At 41.9% G+C, this 21999-nt stretch overlaps 1 protein-coding gene across 3 annotated transcripts in view; it reads right to left on the bottom strand.

Annotated features, from left to right (window-relative positions):
* celsr2 (cadherin, EGF LAG seven-pass G-type receptor 2) overlaps positions 1-21999 on the bottom strand; it is a 309225-nt gene that overhangs the window by 39674 nt on the left and 247552 nt on the right. For all 3 annotated transcript variants that reach the window (XM_080210022.1, XM_080210025.1, XM_080210024.1), the window contains exons 10-19: positions 20878-21063; positions 17177-17290; positions 15602-15776; positions 10491-10632; positions 8816-8936; positions 4869-5052; positions 3343-3444; positions 2816-2910; positions 1772-1981; positions 63-246 (exon numbers count right to left, since the gene is read on the bottom strand). In XM_080210022.1, coding sequence (XP_080066148.1) covers positions 63-246; positions 1772-1981; positions 2816-2910; positions 3343-3444; positions 4869-5052; positions 8816-8936; positions 10491-10632; positions 15602-15776; positions 17177-17290; positions 20878-21063 — 1513 coding nt within the window. The remainder of the gene's footprint in view (positions 1-62; positions 247-1771; positions 1982-2815; positions 2911-3342; positions 3445-4868; positions 5053-8815; positions 8937-10490; positions 10633-15601; positions 15777-17176; positions 17291-20877; positions 21064-21999) is intronic.

The following is a 21999-nucleotide window of genomic DNA, read 5'->3' as shown; positions in this document are numbered from 1 at the left end:
TCTAGAGCCGTGACATATTACAGGCTCAAGCCTGCCCATGCTCCAGCTTCTGCACTGCTCACCGATATTGGGTGTGACGATGGTGAAGGGGCTGAGGTAGGTTTTTCTCATGTTTTGTGCCAGTGCATTTGCATAATCCTCATAGTGTCTTAGCAAGTGTGCAGTCCCTCCATCTGTCTGCTGGATCATGTCCCAGTGCTTTTTGTTACTTACGTCAAGAATAGCACTTCCAACTTTAATAAGGTTCTGAAAATGTAACAAAACAAAAGAAGCTGTTGATTAATTAGTTCATTAAGTTCGGAAGAGTAAGAATTTTTGAATCTATCCAAAGAACAGATCCGATCAACAATTGTGGGCTGCAACCATCTTAGAGAATCAGTTGATGGGAGTTATGGGTAATCAATCAAAACTCAGATGATTCCCTCTCAATGCTGAAAGACCTTCCTCCAATTACCAAACTGAAATGCATCAAATATTCTCTTAAGATCTTAGTTGGTATAGTTGAGCTTGTGGTGCAGCAGAACAATTTGTTATTATGCTACAGAGCAATGAGACACTGAGGGGAGAACTTAACCATCCCACCCGCCACGGGAATCATAGTGGGTGGGACACAAACCTTGCTGACCTCGGTAGGAATTTCCGGACTTGGGATGAGCGAGGCCGGAAAATCCGCCCTGAGTCTGAGAAATCCCATGGAATTGTTTCAGTTTCTCCCAGTGTTACTTTGCCAGGAACATGGTGGAACCTCCATTCAGGCATGTAAATTGATTGGTCTGAAGGTCCTCCCAGGTTCTGAGAGCTGAGGTCTTCATTGGTCAGAAGATGTCCACTGATCCTCCTATCCAAAGATCCCCTCTGGTCCTTCTGTCTAAAGGTCACCCCTGGTCATTCTGTGTAAAAGTCCCCTCTGGTCCTGCTATTTAAAGGTGTCCCTATCACAACTGGGAAGGATATCAATAAAATCTTGCTCAAATAATTGTATAAAGCAGGGGAGTAACAAACTTAACTGGTGAAAGGTCAGCGTAGCAAAAACATCAGGAAGAATCATGCAAAGAATGACTAACATTCAGAATGGTCTTCTTGGTAGGACTGTGTATGGAAAAATTCTAGATTTACTGAAGTTCCAGTTTAATGATTTGATGGGGACAGCGATTTTTTTTGCCTCATCGCTTTATTATTAAATATTGCACTTACAGTACAGCAATAATTTGAAAATAGAGTTAAACAAAATTTCAGTATTCAAACCATTAAAGCAGATGGACCATGTACAGTCCATTTTATTTGACTCCTTAATGGGCTTAATTGTCCATTTAATTATTTGCAGGCGCACTTCAGACGCCTGAGCGTTTCTGCCAAGCAAAATATCGCACAAACGCGCAACACGTTTGGGATGCATGCCCAATGTCTTCTTTCATAATTTCACACATAGGTGAGCTGGGAAGTACCTACTCAAATCAAGTAAAATTTTGGCCTATGGAGAAGATGGGTGCTGAATTCATTGTAATACTTCCCTCAAAACACCTACCAAAAATGGTCAAGTGTCTGCAGGTGCTCCAAAGTTATGATACTTGTCCCTAATTTAGATAGGAATTGTGGCCTTAATGAGCTCCATCATCAGTACAGGCTCTGATTGCTTGGGACGCTCACACTATTAGATCTCCCAGTGCATCAGACATTGAGTAGGCCTCAACACGTGATATGAGAAGTGACATCACGTGATGTGGTTCAAGGTTCTGTGTTAGGAATCGATAAATATCCTAAACACCTTTACCTCTGTGAACTGCACATCCTGGGTTGCAGCCAAGTCAAATCCTCGCTGCGTGTTCTCAAATTCTAAGATTTTTGAGGTCACGTGGTATGCTATCTTCACGTCGCTGCCAAAATATTCGTCTGTGTGCTGAGTGGCGTTCCGCAACATGAGGGCAATTTTCTTGGATTTTCCCAAATCCAGCAGAGTTTCGTTTCGTTTCAATTTATCAGCCTGCACAAGAAGACATACCCTGAGAAAATGACAACAGCTTTCGATCATGAAATGAAACACGTTTATGTTACTGAAATCCAGGGAACAGTTTTGTTTTTGGTGAACGGGGAGTTCAAAATGAAATCTTTCCAAAGTCACTATTGATATGATTGTTAGTCAGGATTGCACTATGACTTGGAAGAAAAAAAGAGGGAGGTAAAAGGAAACCAGAGGCATTCAGCAGTCGCAGTTGAGTCCAAAATATTGAATTGTGCTCTCCTCATTCAGAAACAAAATTAAGCATAAAAAAGGAAGACAGATACATTAAAGCATTTTACTTCTAGGAAATTAATATTGAATATAAATATTCAATTAATTAGGAATATAATATTTCTAATCAGATCACCGTAACATCTCATGTTTTCACTTTCCTCACATTCAACAGGGACAAAGCTTTAATTATGGATTAGATTAAGTCTTACGATCTTAATTAATTGTGTAACATAATCGGATCACCAGTTATGAGTTTAAAATTGCCCCTCATTTTAAACCTCACAGAAGACAAATGATTACCTGGCAAGTTATGACTGTAGAGTATAAAAGTACTCTGTATGTTTGTGAGCATAAAATTAGGCTGATATCTATATTTAAGGCTTTTCCTACAAATGCAACAATAATCTCAGGAGATCCTCTGCTGCTTCATGAGGTGAAAATTCTGCAGAGTATCACTTCAGAAAGGACCATACATGGATCATGAAAATTGCTCAAGAGTTACGTCCATTGGAAAGATCTGGAAAACCTCAGCAATCTTGCTCATTTCAACCCTTTAAATCAATCTCGTCTAGTGAAACTTACGAAGGTTTTCAGTTCGGCAAAGGTATTGGTAGTACAATTAAAGAGATCAGGAGGTAGCCAGCCCCTGTGTTCATCACAGTGTCGGATTCCTGTTCCTGTGGAAACAAGAAGATACAGTATCTCAGTGTCTGCCAATTTCAGTCTTTGGCCCAGAAATAAGTGTATATCATGCACCACCAAGACCATTGTGGTCAAGAGCTCAAGCACCTAACCAATTGAGAAAAATTAATCATTTTAATGACATTTCCCCAGTGATTCATCTTTAATGTGAGATAGATCATAGGCTTTCTTCTCAATTTCACACAGGATACTTTTCTTTCTTTATAACGTTAAACAGTCAGCTAAAGGAAATAGAAAACAAAGCCTAGAAGCTTCCCAGCAGTTCACATGAAAGCCATTCTTCACCTTTGATTGCATTCAAGACACATCATAAAGTTATGGTCAAAAACTGAGTCACATTAAACCGTTCTAGATGACTAACAAGGACATTTTTTTGAAAACTTATGGAACTGTAATAATAACATTACCCATTGACCCTTTGGGACAAGGCACTGCAGCAGGGAGTCCAAACTTAGTTCTAGGCCACCAGATCTCTGCCTCCATGGCTCGTGGGCAACTGTCGTAAATCACTGAAGGGAAAGCGAACAGACAAAAAGCAGTTTATCATTAAAGCTGTAGGAAAGCTAAAAATGAATTACTTCTCCATCACATCAATTAGTTATTCTCATAAGCACAACTGGATATAGGCTGGTATCAAACCCACATCAATATTTCTGCACACAAGTCAAACAAACTCACCCATTGAGATTCATCAAATTGCATGAAGTGGGGCAATTATACAATAGATGCCCACTAAAAACACCAGGAAAGTTGTGGGGCTTGTCCGTTCAGTCCGAGTAAATTTTTAATGGATGTGGTACATCTTAATTATTTCCAAAAGGCCTCTCTGGCCCTGAAAATAATTCTACATGTGTTGAGCTGCACTCTTTCATCTTTTAATTATTAGAGGAAATTTTTAAGAAAATAAGAAAGAATTGAGACTTTTCTTTTTGTCTTCTTTTTAAATCGCTGTCCCTTTTAATCTATTCTTTCTCTTTATTTTCTGCACATGATTTGGCATTGAATTAACTTCTCCTAACCTACACTTTGGGCTGGATTTTCCAGTCACGCTTGCCCTAAAACTGGAAAACCCGGCCCTACGTCAACCGACCTTAGCGTGGTCTGCCCCCCTCACCCACAATGATTCCTGCGGTGGTTGGGAGGGAAAAATTCCCCCTTTCCTGTCTGTGGTGTCCATTAAAAATTCTTCAATTTTGATTGGTTCGGAGACAGTGTTGCTTGCCCCATACATTGCTTCACTGATCGCTGTAGAAGGTGCTGTGCAGAAACAGCTTCCAAATCATCGCAAGTTTTAGTTCAAAGAGAAACCATCTGTTTATGGCTGACCGTAAAATTGAGGCCAGCACCTCATTGGATCCAATTCATTAAACAGTAAAAATTAATACAGTACTTTTCTGTTTTAATTTCATGAAGCTAGAAGTAAGTATTGTGGTTCTGTTACAAAGTATCATAACACAAAGCACACAAGCCAATGAAGTGAAGAACTATCCTTGTCAAAATTATATATGAGGCAAATGTGTAATATAAGGTCGTAATTCATTATGTCAAGGGAAATATCAAAATGCAGACTGTACTGTATTCGGGAGCTTTATTTTCACCAACACTGAATACTAACTAAGATTAACAGTTGCCCACTTCAAACCTCATTTTTAATATAATTTGTTTTAAATCGCACTTCATACTAGGCCAAGATCCAATTTAAGAAGTCTCACAACACCAGGTTAAAATCCAACAGGTTATTTGGAATCACAAGCTTTCAGAGCGCTGCTGCTCCATCAGGTGAGTGACGAGAAGGAGCAGCGCTCTGAAAGCTCATGACTCCAAATAAACCTGTTGGACTTTAACCTAGTGTTGTGAAGCTTCTTACTCCCGGTTCAACACCTGCATCTCCACATCATGGCTACCACCGAGGTCCAATTACACATAAACTCACCTTCGCAACCATTGGTGAAGACCTCTGCAAAAGGATTGTCACAGCGGTCGCACTGCCGCCCAATCACACCAGGTTTACATTGGCACTGTCCTGTCTCCATGTCACACGAGCGAGCAAGTGAACCGATTGAGTAACAGTCACATGGGTAGCAGGCATTGCTTCCAGGTGGCCAGTAATGGTTTTCCTAAATAGAATATAGATCATTACTTTATAACTGTGTAGCCAGCACTGCAAAGTTGAGACATATTTACTTAGAATCATAGAATCCCTACATAGCAGGAGGCCGCCATTTGGTCCATCAAGCCTGTACCAACAACAATCTCACCCACACCCTATTCCCATAATCCCACATATTTATCCCACGAATCCCTCTGAAGCTGAGGGACAATTAAGCACGTCGATCCTTCTAATCTACACAACTTTGAACTGTGGGAGGAAACCGGAGCACCCAAAAAACACCCACACAGGCACAGGGAGAACGTGCAAACTCCACACAGTCACCCAAGGCCAGAATTGAACCTGGGTCCTTGGTGCTGTGAGGCAGCAATGCTAACCACTATGCCATCAGGCTTCGTGTATTTCCTGTAAACACCATACATGAAATACTTCCTGTATTTCCTCTTTTCTATATTTCATTCACTGTGGGTGATGACTGGTAACCAGTCTCCAAGCTACGATTAATACCACTTCTGAGTGGGTCTCTGAGAGAAATGCAAAGGGTCCGATGATGAGTTGTTGAGCAAGCCTTCTTGTATTTGGGAAAGGTTTTCATCCTCCAGACAGGAAAATGTCATATGGGAAGTAATGAGTGTCAAGCCACATCCTATCACTCAGTGAAACTGTGCGTTATGCATAGGATGCCTTTAGCTATCAATGCCCTAAGCTCTAAATTTATTCCCTGAATCACTCAACTTCACTGCCTCTTTATTCTCATTTAAAATGCAGGGGATGCCAGTGATGGCTGTTTCGTGGGGGTGCTGGCATTCGCTGTGTGTGCAGGGAGTTGGGGGGGAAGGAGCCTGATCTTCAGGGGGAAACTGGTGTTAACAGCACTGATCATGTGGCTGGGGTGGAAGGGGTCTGATATTTGGGGGCGGGGGGAGTGTGGTGTGCAACACTGATTGTGTGGGTGTGGTGGAAGGGGTTCGATGTTCAGGGGTGAAGGGAAGGAAGGAATAGTGCCAGCATTGAAAATTTTCCTAACATTTTCTTGGGTAATTATTGCTTGAAGACAATCATCAACATCCAAAGTTTGCAATTTGAATAACATTTTTGGATAGTACCCAGTGTAGGGCAATTACTAATCAAAACTTTGCACTTCATAGGCAATTGCCGTACAACTATGAGACTGGAGAAATTCCAGCTCTGATCAAGGGGTTGGGGGAGCCCCTGAGGTCTCTGTGGTGTGCGCCTGGGATGTGTCATTGTTTGGTCTGATTGGGGCACCCTTTAAACATGGTTTTAGTGCAGCCAGATTGTTGAGGTCCTGCGCTCCTGACTTGAAGGTGTGAAACACACTCAGCAGCTTTTTTGTGGCTGAGTGTGGCAAGATCTGGAGAGAAAGCCTATCTTCTTTGGGGAAGAAATTTAGGCCACTGATAGCTGAAAGGAACTCTCGAGGGAAACACATCGTTTTTCTCGCTGGAACCAACACACTGCCATTTTTGATAAGAGTTCACCCAATATGTATCAATATATTGTACATATATACACATTCATCTCCTTTATTTTACTAGATATACAATGGAGGAGATCTTCTCATCAGATTGGTTTGGGTCTGTATATTAATTACCGAGGTACTCAAAGAAAAATCACTTAATTTACAACATAGTATAAAGTTTTTGAAATAATTGAGAGGTAAATATTTATCATTCGTGGTGCATATTCTTAAGGTAAAGTGCTTTATGTAAAAGAAAGACAGATTTTCTTCAGTGATTTAGCAAAGCTCTACTAAATTAATGTCATTGAGGATGTGCACATAAGTACATTTCCTGAGGATCCAGCAGGGGGTCTAACATGAAGAGTGAAAAAGAATGAAGCGATGAACAGTTTTTCATTAGCACTTAAAAATATCCAATGTTCCTCTCATTTGATTGAATTTTTTTCAACAGACTGTTTGTTAACCTACACATTCCTGGGAGGTCACCTAGGCCAGAATCTTATCACCATTCAGGCAAGTGGGGTTTTCCCATCCCGCTGCAGTAAATGGAGATTTGGTTGGGTACCAAGTTCTCCGACCTTGCTGCAGTGGGAGCATTGCATCAACAGCCGATAAGATCATACCCCTCATCTTCGTTGGTCTTTTTTTAGTCTGTTGCAACATGTCTCCATTTTTGGACTGATCCTGACACCTCTGCTCTCCTTTCCAAGAAAGTCCAGTAACATCTGACGCTGCACTATAAACCCAACAGCCAAACAATACATTTAAAATAAAGCTTCAAACTGTTCCTAAAAGGAGTGGGAGTGGCAGTTCTCAAAAGAATGGCTTGCCCCTTGGGGGTTTTGGGTGGGAGGTGGCAGGAAGTCCCATGGGGTAGGTTGATATGTGTCTGTGCAATAATTACTCGGAAGCTAGAAGTGGTTTTAATTTTCCTAAAATTTTCTTGGGTAATTATTGCTGGAAGACAATCAGCAACATCCAAAGTTTGCGATTTTGGATAGTACCTAGTGTAGGGCAATTACCCATCAAACTTTGCACTTCATAGGCAATTTCCGTACAACTCGTAACTGGGAACTTCTGGGGGGGGGGGGGGGGGGGCGGGCTGTTTCCTGATGCATCTTTGGAGTACCCCACCAACCCCCATGGGATTCCCTCCTCCCCATTCCCATGGGAGATGCCACCCCCAATCCCTTTGGGCACAGTTCGTGAATAATGATGTTTGAAGGTTAACATCTGAAAATCCCAATATTTCCAAGTTTAGAAGAGTCTGCTCTAAGAGAATTAAAAAAAACAGTTCCAACTTCTCTATTTTATCTTCAGAATATCTGAATCTGAAGTGACAACTATGGCTGTTAACTTTGAGTCAGATGGTTACTGTTTCAAACTTGGACCTGGGTATACAGTAAGTTTGTGCATTGTTGGGAGGGTGCTGCATTGTCAGAGGTGGTGGTCTTTGCACATGCAAAGGAGGGGCCAAAAGATTGTTTGAGGCCCCTCTGGATTAAATTGGTTACCGTGGGTACCAGGCCAGCTGGATTCACAAAAACATGGTCTATGTATGGCCTAATCAGCAGTGCAATTTCTTTCTCCAAATGTCAGCATTAGAGTTTTAAAGTTTTAAAAAAGATTTTTAAAAAGTTTATTTATTTAATAGTGTCACAAGTAGGCTTACATTAACACTGCAATGAAGCTACTGTGAAAATCCCCTAGTCGCCATACTCCGGGTACACTGAGGGAGAATTTAGCATGGCCAATGTACCTAACCAGCACATTTTGGATTATAGGAGGAAGCCACAGCACTAGGAGGAAACCACAGCACTCGAAGGAAACCCACATAAATACAGGGAGAATGTGCAGACTCAGTGACCCAAGCCAGGAATCGAACCTGAGTCTCTGTTGCTGTGAGGCAGCAGTGCTAACCACTGTGCCACCGTGTATACTGTGGATCAAATATATTACCACCACGACTCTGATACCACCAGGCCCAGTGGAGTGACACACACAAGGCAATGTTTATCCCCAAAAAGTAGTCAGTTTCAAATATACAGCTCAGTACTGGGTAAACAATTAGTTTGGGTATCAATAGGGAGTTGAAAAGTTTACCTTAAATTTTAGAAGTTTGAATTCTACTCAATACATGATCCTTTTCACTGAAGGTAATTATTATTAAACGCAAACCTTGTGCAATATGCAATGGGGTACATTTAGCATGCAGCAAATTATTGTGTGAAGTTATTTTCTGAGTGTTGGACTGTCAGACTTTAACAGTTTAGCTCTCATTCTTCACCTTGCACCTGCATTCTCCTGAGGTCTTGTTACAGTCAGCATCAAATCCATTGCTTGTATCACAGTTACAGGGCCCGCATATAGGATGCCCCCACCATCCTTTGGGACAAGGCTGATCAATCCTGCAGGTGAAAAATGCAAATTGGTGAAGAGTCAGATATTCAGACTGTTATTGTAGGAAAAAGTAAAGAATACCAAAATCCCACTAATGACATTTGGTTTGTAAAGAATCCCATTACCGAGTACAGGAAGATTGATATTTTCCTTGTAGCTATCAGAGTAGCTCAGGTGTACAGCAAACAATAGGAAGTGAAATAGGTCTGTATCCATGAATCAACTTCCTGAGATTCAGGATTATTGAAAATGAAATGCTGTGGATAGGTGGGCTAGATGGACTGAAGGTCTTTGCCCACCAGAAACTGTTTCTACCCGCTTACATGTACATAGACATAGGCGTCATTGGCTTGGCCAGCATTTATTGCTCATCCCTAGTTGCCCTTGAAAAGGTGCTGGTGAGCTGCCGTCTTGGACTGTTGAGTCCAGGTGCTGTCGGTTGACATCAATGCCATTAGCGCCTTTTCATTGATTTTGTAGTAATTGAGTGTCTTGCTCAACCATTTCAGAGGGCATTTGCGAGTCAACCACATTGCTGTGGCTCTGGAGTCACTTGTCGGCCAGACCGGGTAAGGATAGCAGATTTCCTTCCCTAGAGGACATCAGACAATTGCCAGTGGTTTCATGGTTATCAGTATATTCTTAATTCCAGATATTTTTTATTAAATTCAAATTCCACCATCTGCCATGGTGGGATTCGAATCCAGGTCCCTAGAACATTAGCTGAATTTGCTGTGTTAAGCTGTGTCTTCAATGTCCGCTGAGTCTTCAGTAAAAGAAAGACTATAGAATGACTCCCTCATATATGAGCCAGGTAGAAACTTCCACTGATAAAGAAACAGGAACAGTTGAACTCCTCCTTTTCTTGGTTCACTGAATATTGACGTGGATACGAATAGAATTACTAGAACAGAATTGCCAGAATTGCTACAGTGCAGGAGGAGGCCATTCAGCCCATCGCCTGCACCAACAACAATCCCACCCAGATCCTATTCCCATTACCCTACATATTTACCTTGTTTATCTCCCTGACACTAAAGGGACAATTTAGCATGGCCACATCTTTGGACCGTGGGAGCAAACTGGAGCACCCAGAGAGGGCCCACGCAGACACAAACTCCACACAGTCACTCAAGGCTGAAATTGAACCCGGGTCCTAGGCGATGTGAGGCAGCAGTGCTAACCACTGTGCCACTCTATATCTGAGGATGTGACGTAGAATGGCTTAAAATAACAAAAATGAGGAATCAAACATAAAATGAAATAAGCTCGGGGTGGCATATCAATGATTGTATTACTTCCATCTTTTATTAAGCAGGCCACTGGAAAATACTTCTGGACTTTAACTTTTTCCTGAAACTTCTGATGACTTTATAGATTATAAAAACATTCCGATACCACTGTGACAGTTTATCACGAGTCTACCCACCAGTTTAAAAGGTTTGTAACAATCCATAAATTAGAAATATTGGCTCATGTAATTCGCCCAGAAAAAGTTCTAAACAAAAATCTAGGCCTCAAGAGTCCAGTTTTGAGAATTACTTTGATCAGACTCTACTTACTTGGTCTCACAGTACTGTCCAAAATAATTTACTGAGCAATCGCAAGTGTAGCCGTGTGAGGAACTGGGCTTGCGGGTGCACACAGACTGATGTTCACAAGGATTTAGGGAACATACATCCTTACATTCCTCACCATAGTAACCTAGAAATAATTGAAGATTTCACATGACTACTTTTATTTACATTTAATAAAAAGCTGAATTTTACATAGAATTACACAGAATACGCAAGAGTGCAAAGAAGATTTATGAGGATGTTGCCAGGGCTAGTAGGCCAGAGTTACAGGGAACGGTTGGCCAGGTTACGGCTTTATTCCTTGGAATATAGAAGAATGAGAGGTGATCATATTGAAGTGTATAAAATCATGAGGGGCAAAGACAGAATGAGCACTTATAGTCCTTTTCCCAGGAAAGGAGAATGGAAAACTAGAGGGCATAGGTTTAAGGTGAGAGGGGAAAGAATTAAAAGGAACCTGAGGGGCAACTTCTTCATGCAGAGGGTGAAAGTGGCTGCCAGAGAAAGTGGTTGAGGCAGGTTCAATAGAAACATTTAAAAAGCATTTGGATAAGTACTTGGATGGGAAAGGATTAGAGGGATATAAGCCAAATGCACAAGCAATTGGGATGAGCTGGGAGGGCACAATGGTCAGCATGGACCAGTTGGGCTGAAGGGCCTGTTTCCAGGCTACATTGCTCTATGACTCCTCAATATATTGAGCACATCATTCAGCTCAACCAGTTCATGCCAGCATTTACACTCCACTTGAGCCTCCTCCCCTTTTATAACAGCGTAACCTTCTTTTCCCGTTTAACATTATCTAGCTTTCCCTCAAATACATTTACGTTATTCAACTCAACCACTCCAAGTTCTACATTCTCACCACTCATTTGGCAATTCCTTATGTGATTTTTTAGATTTTTTTTATTCACAACTTCCCCAAAAGAAAAAACACACTTTCTGCTCTCATTGATGGCAAGCTTGGGAGGCAGGAAAGTTATTTATTTGATGGAATGGTGTGCTATTGGAGTCCTGCCACCTTCCTGTCTCTGCTAGAATTAACTTTGGGGTGGGAAGGCTCATGGTTGATTTTCTCTACCCACCACAAATTAAAACCCATAAAGGGTCTCATCCCACCGTCACTGATATTAACCAGCTACGGGTGAGCTTGTTGCCATACAGTGTGCAAAGCAAATGAACCAGCATATCACTTCCTGTTTGAAGGACCTGACATTGGGAAGGTGGGGGTGGGATCTGCTTAGACCTAACTCACATTGCTGCCACACACCCGTCCCCGCACCCCACTCCCTATGACCCCCACCGCGGAAAAATGACCCCAGCACATTATTAAACTGCAGCCTGTATTGTTGTCATCCTGGGACTCTGATGCCAGTCCTTCCAGCAACTGCCATTGCCTCTCCAGTGGGGCCTCTGATGGCCCAAAAGCTCGCAGTTGGAGGGATTTCTGTCCCTGGGATGGCGAGGGTCTTGATTCCAGAGGAAGACCTGCTCCTAGCAATTAGCATGCGTTTAAGTAGGTCCTCCTGAAAAGAGGCAGGGCAGATCTCTCACCAGCCCTCCAACTGGCAACTGAGACCCTGATGCTTCAATAGGATTCTACCCTTGATGTCTTCTCTATCAGCACCTTTCATCATTTTAAAGGCTTCAATTAGGACACCCTCTTTTAATCTTCTGTTTTCAAGAGAAGAGACATCCGAGCTTGTTACCCTCTTCTGACGGGTGTAACCTCATTGTTCTGGTATCATTTCTACAGATTCTAATCACAGAATCTCTACACTGCAAAAGGAGGCCATTCAGCCCATCAAGTCTGCACTGACTCTCTGACAGATCATCCCTCCCAGGCCTTAGCCCCATAACCCCACATATTTACCCCCACTAATCCCCCTCACCTACACATCTTAGGATACTTAGAGAGAATTTAGCATGGCCAATTCACCTAACCAGCACATCTTTGGAGTGTGGAAGGAAACCGGAGCAACCAGAGGAAACCCACACAGACACCAGGGAGAAGATGCAAACTCCACACAGACAGTAATGCGCAATGTCAAAGGAACAAGATTTAAATATGAAGGGGTCGTTAAGTGCCAGTCTATGACAGTACTGCTTGATTAATGTTAAAAATAAAGGAATGGATAGTCAGACAATGAACGTAAATGATTTCAAACCAGGTATTGGAGTCAGTTGTACAACGCACAGTGCTAATGTTTATCATTAGATGTTATCTCCAATGTTGAAAAGCAAAGTAATGGATACGCAAGATGAAGCAATTTACAAGGCAGAAATTTCAGAAGAATGCAATAAATTATATTCAATGTGAAAAATTAAACCAGTCACACAGATCTGTTCCCTGCGTAGATCAGGTCTGAATAGGGGAGGGATTTGCATTGGTAGCTGCTTCCAGTATCTTACAAATCTCCTTTTTCTCTTTTATAACTTCCCCCAGAAGCGGGATAATAGTTTAACTTAAATGGTCAAGTAAGACTTATACAGTATCATAGCATCCCAACAGTGCAGAAGAGGCCATTCAGCCCATCGAGTCTGCACCGACCACAATCCCACCGAGGCCCTAACCCCATATATTTACCCTAGCTAGTCTCCCTCACACTAAGAGGCAATTGAGCATGGCCAATCCACCTAACCCGCACATCTTTGGACTTGGGAGGAAACTTGAACTCCAGGAGGAAACCCATGCAGACATGGAGAGAATGTGCAAATTCCACACAGTCCCCAAAGCTGGGAGTCGAACTGGGGTCTCTGGCACTGCTAACCACTGTGCCACCATGCTGGAAATATTAATGAAGGGCAGACGGTGTATCCACTTGTCTTGAAGCCACATCATAAGTGAACATTGTAAAGCAATGCCAACGGTGATTTTCAGCTTTTAGTTTTATCTTATGTACAGTTATAAATTCAAAGTTAATATCTTAGTTTTGGTAACCAAACCTTTCACTGCACTGTACATGTTCAGTGTTTCAAGTCCCACATCACAGCTGCATTTACCATGACAGATAAATTTATCATTTCTTTCATGACCCTTGGTCTTCAAGCCTAGTCTCATGAGGAACTTTGCCTATTTTTGAAGGTTTAAATAGACTACATTTTCCAAAGCAACCTCAATCTCTAGCAGACTATAATGTAAAGTTAAAGTGCATGGGACTGAGGGTAGTATCTTGAGACGGACAGAAAGCTGATTAGCAAGCAATGACTAGTGGGGTAACACAGGGATCTGTGCTAGGATCCCAAGAGTTCTTGAAATTGTATATGAACAATTTGGAAGAGGGAACTGAATGTGTTACCTCCAAATTCGCAGATGATACAAAGTTGGGTGGAAGGTGAGCTGTGAGGAGGATGCAGAGATGCTTCAGTGTGATTTGGACAGGCATATGTATGGCAGATGCAGTATAATGTGGCAAAATGTAAGGTTATCCACTTCGGTAGCAATAATAGGAAAGCAGATTATTACTTGAATGGGTATAAATTGAGAGAGGTGGATACTCAACAAGACCTTGGACTCCTTGTGCATCAGTCACTAAAAATCAGTGCGCGAGTACAGCAGGCAATAAAGAAGGCAAATGGTCTGTTGTCCTTCATAATGAGAAGATTTGAGTATAGAAATAGGGACATTTAACTGCAATTGTACAGGGCACTGGTAAGGTCACTCCTGGAGTATACTGATTGATTTTGGTGTCCTTATCTGAGGAAAAATGTCCTTGCTGTAGAGGGAGTGCAGAGAAGGTGTACCAGGCTGGTTCCTGGGATGGCAGGTTTGTCATATGAGGAGAGACTAAGTGAGTTAAGACTATATTTATTGGAGTTTCGAAGAGTGAGAGGGGATCTCACAGAAACTTATAAAATTATAACAGGGTAGATTCAGAAAGAATGTTCCTTATGTTGGGGGAGTCCAGAACTACAAATCATAGTTTGAGGATAAATGGTAAACCTTATAGGACTGAGGTGAGGAGAAATTTCTTCATCCAGAGAGTAGTGAATCTGGGGAATTCACCACCATAGAAAGAAGTTAAGGCCAAACCATTGCGTGATTCTAAGAAGAAATCTTGGGGTTAAAGGGATCAAGGGATATGGGGAGAAGGTCGGATCAGGATACTGAATTGCTGATCAGCTATGATCAAAATGAATGGCAGAGCAGGCTCAATGGGCTGAATGGCCTACTCCTGCTTCTATTTTCTATGGTTATTCCCTTGAAGAATCCCTGCTGGTTCATAGGACATTATCTAATCTAAGATCTTGAAAACTGCTTCTTGTTGGCACATGTTATCTTAGTTTACTTTAGGCATCATTCTCACTGCGCATGTCAACCTGATATAGAGATGCCGGCGTTGGACTAGGTGTAACCCCAGTCCAACACCGGTATCTCTACATCATGAGTACCATTGACACCGCAAACTGCCGGATCCAAGTGGAGCGGATCTCCAAGGAGGTTGCGCATATCGACACAGGCATCATGTTTTTACCATGTCAACCTGACCAGCTTGTAACATCTCAGTCCCATTTGAATTTTTGCTTTGAGTCAAACCAGAAAGATACTCAGGTTTGTCTCTCTAAGCAAACAAAGGACTAATCAAATGTGATTATTTTAGATGCTATTTTGGCAGCGTGAATTGATTTACGAGCAAGCACGAAGGGAGTACTTAACATTAATAACGCTTAGTACTGTTCCTTTCTCCTTCAGATCATTAACGTAGCTAACAGAATACAACTCTATACTTCAAAATTAACGCAGGCTGCTAGTCAGCAAGCACCAACATCAACTACATTGGACATGTGGATTTCCCCAGAACACCACTCAACTAAAGTCAGTCATTGGCTGAAATTCAATGCTGGCTAATTTGAGTATCTATCACTTTATACATTACTCGGAATAGAAATGTGACAGCATAATGATACCCATATGTTTAACAGTTTTTATGGTAACAAAACTAGAGATTGTCGTGGATGATCTTTGGGATGTGAGGCCTAGAAAATCACTACATTGAATCCCGCGAGCCTGCCTTTGTGTTTTACGAGAATCTCACAAGCTGTAAAACGCTGAGCTTCTGGCTGACCCCATTACTGAAGTGGTTATAAATCTTTACCTGGGTCACAGCTGCAGGAGTAGCTATCCCAGTCGTCACTGCAATAGCTGTTTGTCGGACACGGGCTGGAGTCACAGGGATCAGGAATGCTGCAGCCTCTCTCCACGTTCACTTTCTCCGCATGGTTTACATTCAATGCCACTGCTGTGGATGGCGTCTCACCGATTCGCACCCCCTGAGGAAGGAGTTGATCATTTTACAGTGGCTCACCGAAACGACAAAACTGCTTGCCTCGGTAGCTGTTCAAAATCTCATAGTTAATCTCTCGGTTACTGGTGCAGGACGAGGCCATTCTGCCCATCAAGCTTGCATTGACAACAATTCCACCTTATCCTCGTAACCCCACCTATTTACCCTATTAACTCCCCCTGACACTAAGGGGCAATTTAGCATGGCCAATCAACCTAACCTGCACATTTTTGGACCGTGGGACGAAACCGGAGCACCTGGAGGAAACCCATGCAGACACGTGGAGAATGTGTAAATTCCACAGAGACAGTGACCCAAGGCCGGAATTGAACCTGGATCCCTGGTGCTCTAAGACATCAGTGCTATCCAGTGTGCCACCCTGCTACTGCATAAATGTATCATGATTAATTTATTGTTGAATTTCCACATTTGCGTTAAGATGTCAGATGGTTTTTCTTTCAGTAGCAGCCCTGAACTATAATTTTGAGAACTAAAACCAGCTGCTAATGGGAATGCTCCAGCTTTATCAGCCAGACAATTCCTAAGGAATCAGGAGATGCTCCTTACGTCAGTGTGGGAGCCCCAGGAGTGGGCCATTGATCTCACAGTCAGAGGATCTGGCTTTATTTCCTGCAGATGGTCAAACTCTCCGACTGTCAAGTGGGCAATATTCATTTAGTTTTGACAGGTCACAGAATCACAGTGTTCCAGCTCTCAAGAGGAACAACACTCAGACAAATGTACATCTGTGTGTCTGACATGAAACAATTGCCAAGGAACACCAATAATGAGCAGAAATCCTGGAGGGAAAATTGACTGATCCCACAATCTCAGTCGGGAATTATCGTTTGAGACGGAAATCAGATTTGCGTTCCGTTTGGACTTGACTCGCTGGTGTGAATCCACAAAGTCTGAGATTGAATAGTAAATGTCAGTCTGTTATTCAACCACAGGGCCAACATAAATAAGCCTGATTTTCCTATTTCAAATATCTAAACATGTGAGTCTCCTGTAAAGGCTTACAGGAGAGCAACAATGTCAAGAACACATGTTATTTCTCCATCTCCTACGTCCGAGGTTGCTGAGGACAATATTGATCAACTGCCACCCTGGCTTACAATAATTAATTCAACCTCAAGCAGGGATTGGATCCAAAATAATCTTGGTTTCCATGGCTCTGCACCATACTACATGGTACAGTCATTCATTATGGGAAGAGAAACCCATTGAACATTACTAATACTGAATGTAACTGCAGTAGCATAAAATACTTGTTCACCTACAAGGGTAGCTGAGGAAACAAAGCTAATAACACTGAACACAACTGATTATATTAGCAGTATAACATTATAGTATATACAGTTCATATTCTGCTCTTCCTGGTACCTGTATACATCCTCGGAATCCATAACGAACACTGCCATTGTTTCCTGAGACTCCGCCAACACTGATTGTTTTCAGGTTCAACCCATGCAGTTCGCTACCAATTTCAACCATTGTCTGAAATAGATGGAGCCAGAAATCAATGGACAGAGGATCACAAGAACCATAATTTAAAAACTAAAGAGAAACTGACAAATATATTGCTTGGTAGCTATAAATGATCTTTTATTCTGTGGTGTCAATGAAATCAGAGATGCAGTAAGTTTCACCTTCAAACCAAGTCTGAAGTATATAGTGCTATGCTGCTCAAATGGATCACATCAGATGATTATTAATTGGTCCTGATTCATATTAGCTCTCATTAGGATACACATTACTAACCATGGAAAGATTTTTCTCCGTGTGATGACTGTTCAGACTCTATACAACATGAAATGGAGCTCTGTCAAACTGGTCTTGAATAGACACAAGACTGACAGTGAATTAAATTGAAATGTCACTTGGCGGCGCCATTGGCATGACTAGCATGTGAAAATGAAAATCAAGTAAAAAAATTAGTAATCAATTCAGAATTTTGAGATAACAGATACACTTATGAAGTCGGCAGATCCTGAGGGAAAGCCTTAACTCGTATTATTCCTGATTTCTATGCACATGAATGCTGAGACAGGGCAGATGTTTTATTTAAAGTGAAATACCATGAATGCTGGAAATCTGAAATAAAAACAGCAGATCTGGCAGCATTTGTACAGAGGGAAACAGAGTTAACCTTTTAAGTCCATACAACTCTTCTGCGAGCTTATAACCTGCTCTTTATGGCAGCTGAAGATATCGTCAGGAAAAGACTCTGAAGAAACGTTTTATTGCTCAATTCTAGCCATTGATGACTATAAAATTCACTAGCTCAATGTCCCAAAATATTCCTCTGCACGAAAGGATATTTTCTGTCACTCAGAGACTTCCATGCTCTGTCTTAGGAATGGCAGGAACTCCTTTTCTGTCGGAGGTTCAGCAATGTTTCTGATGGTGAGTTGTTAGATTGTGTACATTGTTTACACACGTCATAGCAGTGTCAGGGACATGAATCTGATTTTGTGGATTCAAGTAGGAGGGAAGGATAATATTAATTCCAAGAATGCTATCTGGCGAAGGAGTAAATCTGAAGCTTGTGTTTTACCGTAAGCAGGTTTATTCTCTGAACAGGCTCAGCAGAATGGTGGCGTCTTTCTGTTCCCGCACACTCAACTGTTCTAGCGGTATCCAGTTATATCACCTGTCTTTAACAATGCAATTAGCTTAACAATGGATATCCAAAGGATGCAATGCTGATAGATTGACAGATGTGTCTGGGCTTCTCATATTTTAGTTATAGCAATTAGCTATGGCAATATAGCACTTGAGGTGAAGGAGGTCAACGGACATGGGTAGAAGATAGGATCAGGCTATCGAATTGGGTGATCAGCCTTTATCATAATGAATGGTGGAGCAGCTCAAAGGGCTGAACGGCCTCTTCCTGCTTCTATTTCCTATGTTTCAATAAACCAAGTCCTTTGTATATTTTCATTTTTCAATTAGTGGAAAAAGCAGATTCCCAGAGACTAGATTTTCAATGATGAAACAGTCTTTATATGTTTATCTCTGTTAATAATCACTTCTTCTGATCTAATAGAATGTAGTATTTTACAGCTCAGCGTTAATTTGCCATTGAAGTCTTTTGTAACTTATAACCCAGTGAGGTACTTACTTAAGTGATGAAATATCAGTAAGAAGCATTCTGAGCTTTCGACCCACACTGTAATTAACCAACATGCAGTGACAGGAGCTTTCTAAACAAAACTGTTCCAGACCCTTTGTTCATGTGTTACAATAACCGAAAAGCAAGCACAGAATGAACACAGTTTCAAAGATTATCTCCAAATTCTGCTCAATTTCCCACCTCCAATCAAATCCAGCTTCTTCCCTATTCAAAGTCGACACTAGTTTAATAAAACTCTCACTTGTATTTGGAAGATATTTGATCAATAGAATTCTATATGTGCATAGAAGCCCATGTTGATGGAGCCTTTCAAGGGGTGAAGTGAAGTATGAGGGTGTGTGTACATGTATGGCGTTGGGGACGGGTGGGGGGCTTAACAATGTATGGTAAGGATATTCAAGTGAAGCCAATGGATTGAGTAGGGTCTGTAAGTTATTTTTACCTGATCTACCATTCTTTAATGTATTCTTCTGGGTAACTTTGGCTTCCAGGCCTGAAGGGTTAAAAAAGAGATGTCCCTTTACTGGATTTAGACAATTGAAGGAGGGACCTTCTACATCGAAGAAAGAATTGTTACCCAACTGGCAGGCTGAGGACTTGGGGAGGCAATGGCCTAGTGGATTATCGCTAAACTATTCAGCTAATGTTCTGGGAACCCACATTCGAATCCCACCACAGCAGATGGTAGAATTTGAATTCAATTAAAAAAATTTGGAATTAAGAATATACTGATGACAATGAAACCATTCTCAATTGTTGATAAAACCCATCTGGTTCACTAATGTATTTTTGGGAAGGAAATCTGCAGTCCTTACCTGGTCTCATAGGAAGTCTCACAACATCAGGTTAAAGCCCAATAGCTTTATTTGGTAGCACAAGCTTTCAGAGCACTTCCCCTTCATCAGGTGAATCTCACACGACTCACCTGATGAAGGGGCAGCACTCCCAAAGCTCATGCTACCAAATAAACCTGTTAGACTTCTTACTGGGCCACCTTAGCCCAACATTGGCATCTCCACATCATGGTTACCTGGTCTGCCTACATGAGACTCCAGAGCTACAACAATGTGGTTGACTCTCAACTGCTCTCTGAAATCGCCACTCGTTTTCAAGGCCAACTAGGCATGGGCAATAAATGCTCGCCAGCCAGCAAGGTCCATGTCCCACAAATGAATCAAAAAAATGTAAATAGTTGAAGCTGAAGCTTTGCAACAGATGTACAAGCAGTGATGGTGACAATGGCTATGGCATCATACTTGGACAAAAGTCAAAAACTGTTACTGGGAGAGAATGAATAGTGGTCAGTACAGGCGGTAGAAGCAGATGGTGGATGATCAGACAGCTGAAGAAATGAAAAAATGATAGGGGACACGATTTGAATGTTGAATGTAAAAGGAAGCAGTACACAGCTCCTCACATTGTAGGGGGTCAACACGCTTAAGATTCTTTAGTGAATGATATTTTTAATAATAATGATATCAGTTAGTGCTGACTTTAGATTATTTTGGAATGGTATAATGGGAATGCTACCTCAATCATGTCTGTTTTCATCCTTACCCTCCTCTCTTGAAGGCAGTGACTGATTCTAGAGTAAAGTTTAATGAATGGTGGCACCTCTAAACTTTACTCAGCTGTTGGCTCTTCATGAGTAAGCCTGGACACTAAAGAGCCATTGATTATTCATCATGTAAAACCATCTCAGTGAAGATCATCACCGTATTCAGGGTCTGTCCTGCACATACATTCACTCAAAGATTGAAAGACAAGATCAGTAGCAAAATTTCTATTATTACATTTACTCATCTAATCATTAGCAAGCTTATTAATGTAGAGAATATGAGGAAAAATATTTACAGACAGATTTTATTACAAACTAATTCCTTATTTCTTCCATGCAAAAATAGTAAATCAAAAGCATGAAACATCTTTTCATATTGTCAGTCTTTACCTGGTGATGTCCGTAGTCTATAGACATGACAGCTGTGTATTTGCTTTCCATTCCACCTTTGGAACTTTTAAGTTCTAGTTGCAAGTGGTGCCAGTCACCATCATTCACTTTAATTTGGTCCATTGTCAGCGCTGTGACCCGACTGCTCGAGCGATACACATTTAACATCACATTTCCCTCAGCAAGCTGCAAAGATCGTGATATCAATGTTAAACATAATAAATAGACAGATGCAAAAGCAAAAAAAAAACTTTAACAATTTGCTTTCATATATGTGCCCTTAACATAGTAAAGCATTCCAAGGCAGTACAAGGTAAGTTATTCAATACTAATCCACGTAAAATAATATTAGGGCAGGAACGAAGTAGGTTCTAAGGAGTTCAGAAAGCAGCAAAGTAAAGGTAAAGAAGCTGACTGATCAAACAAGGTAATTCCAGAGCCTAGGCTGTAGCCAGCTGAAGGCATTGTTATAAGTTTTTTAAAAAAAAATTATTTATTAGTGTCACAAGTAGGCTTACATTAACACTGCAATGAGGTTACTCCTAAAATCCTCTAGTCACCACACTCTGACACCTGCTCGGGTACACTGATGGAAAATTTAGCATGACCAATGCACCTAACCAGCACATCCTTCGGACTGTGGGAAGAAACCAAAGAACCCAGAGGAAATCCGCACAGACACAGGCAGAACATGCAGACTCCCCTGGCACTGCCCAAGGGGCAAAATACCAATGCCCAAGGTGCACCTTGGCACTGCCCACTGAGCACTGGGTAGTGCAAGGGACTGGGGCCTAATGGGGCTGGGGCCGGGGCCTAGGCCTTTGGAAGGGAGGGGGGGGGGTAAGATCAGTGGGATTCGGAGCTCCTGTTGCCAGTCTATTCTCAAGCTGAGTGACAGAGGAAGGGAAGCCAATGATCAGGGCTGGGCAATTGGGTGAGGGGTGTTGGGGGGGATAGAATTGGGAGATTGGGGCTGCGGGGGATTGAGGCAGGCTGGGCTCAGTGCAGGGGGATCAAGGCTGTCTGGACACGTCCAAGGTGCCAGCGATCAGGCCATGGCGGGGGGGTCATAAGGCCATCGGTGCGGGGTTGGCCTCTCAGCACTGACAGACTGCCAGCCTC

This window comes from Carcharhinus amblyrhynchos, chromosome 22 (assembly GCF_965287045.1).
Source record: "Carcharhinus amblyrhynchos chromosome 22, sCarAmb.v2.hapA, whole genome shotgun sequence".
Classification (NCBI taxonomy): Eukaryota; Metazoa; Chordata; class Chondrichthyes; order Carcharhiniformes; family Carcharhinidae; genus Carcharhinus; species Carcharhinus amblyrhynchos.
The sequence above is the reverse complement of the archived record's forward strand: the minus strand, read 5'-3'. Positions and strand labels throughout refer to the sequence as shown.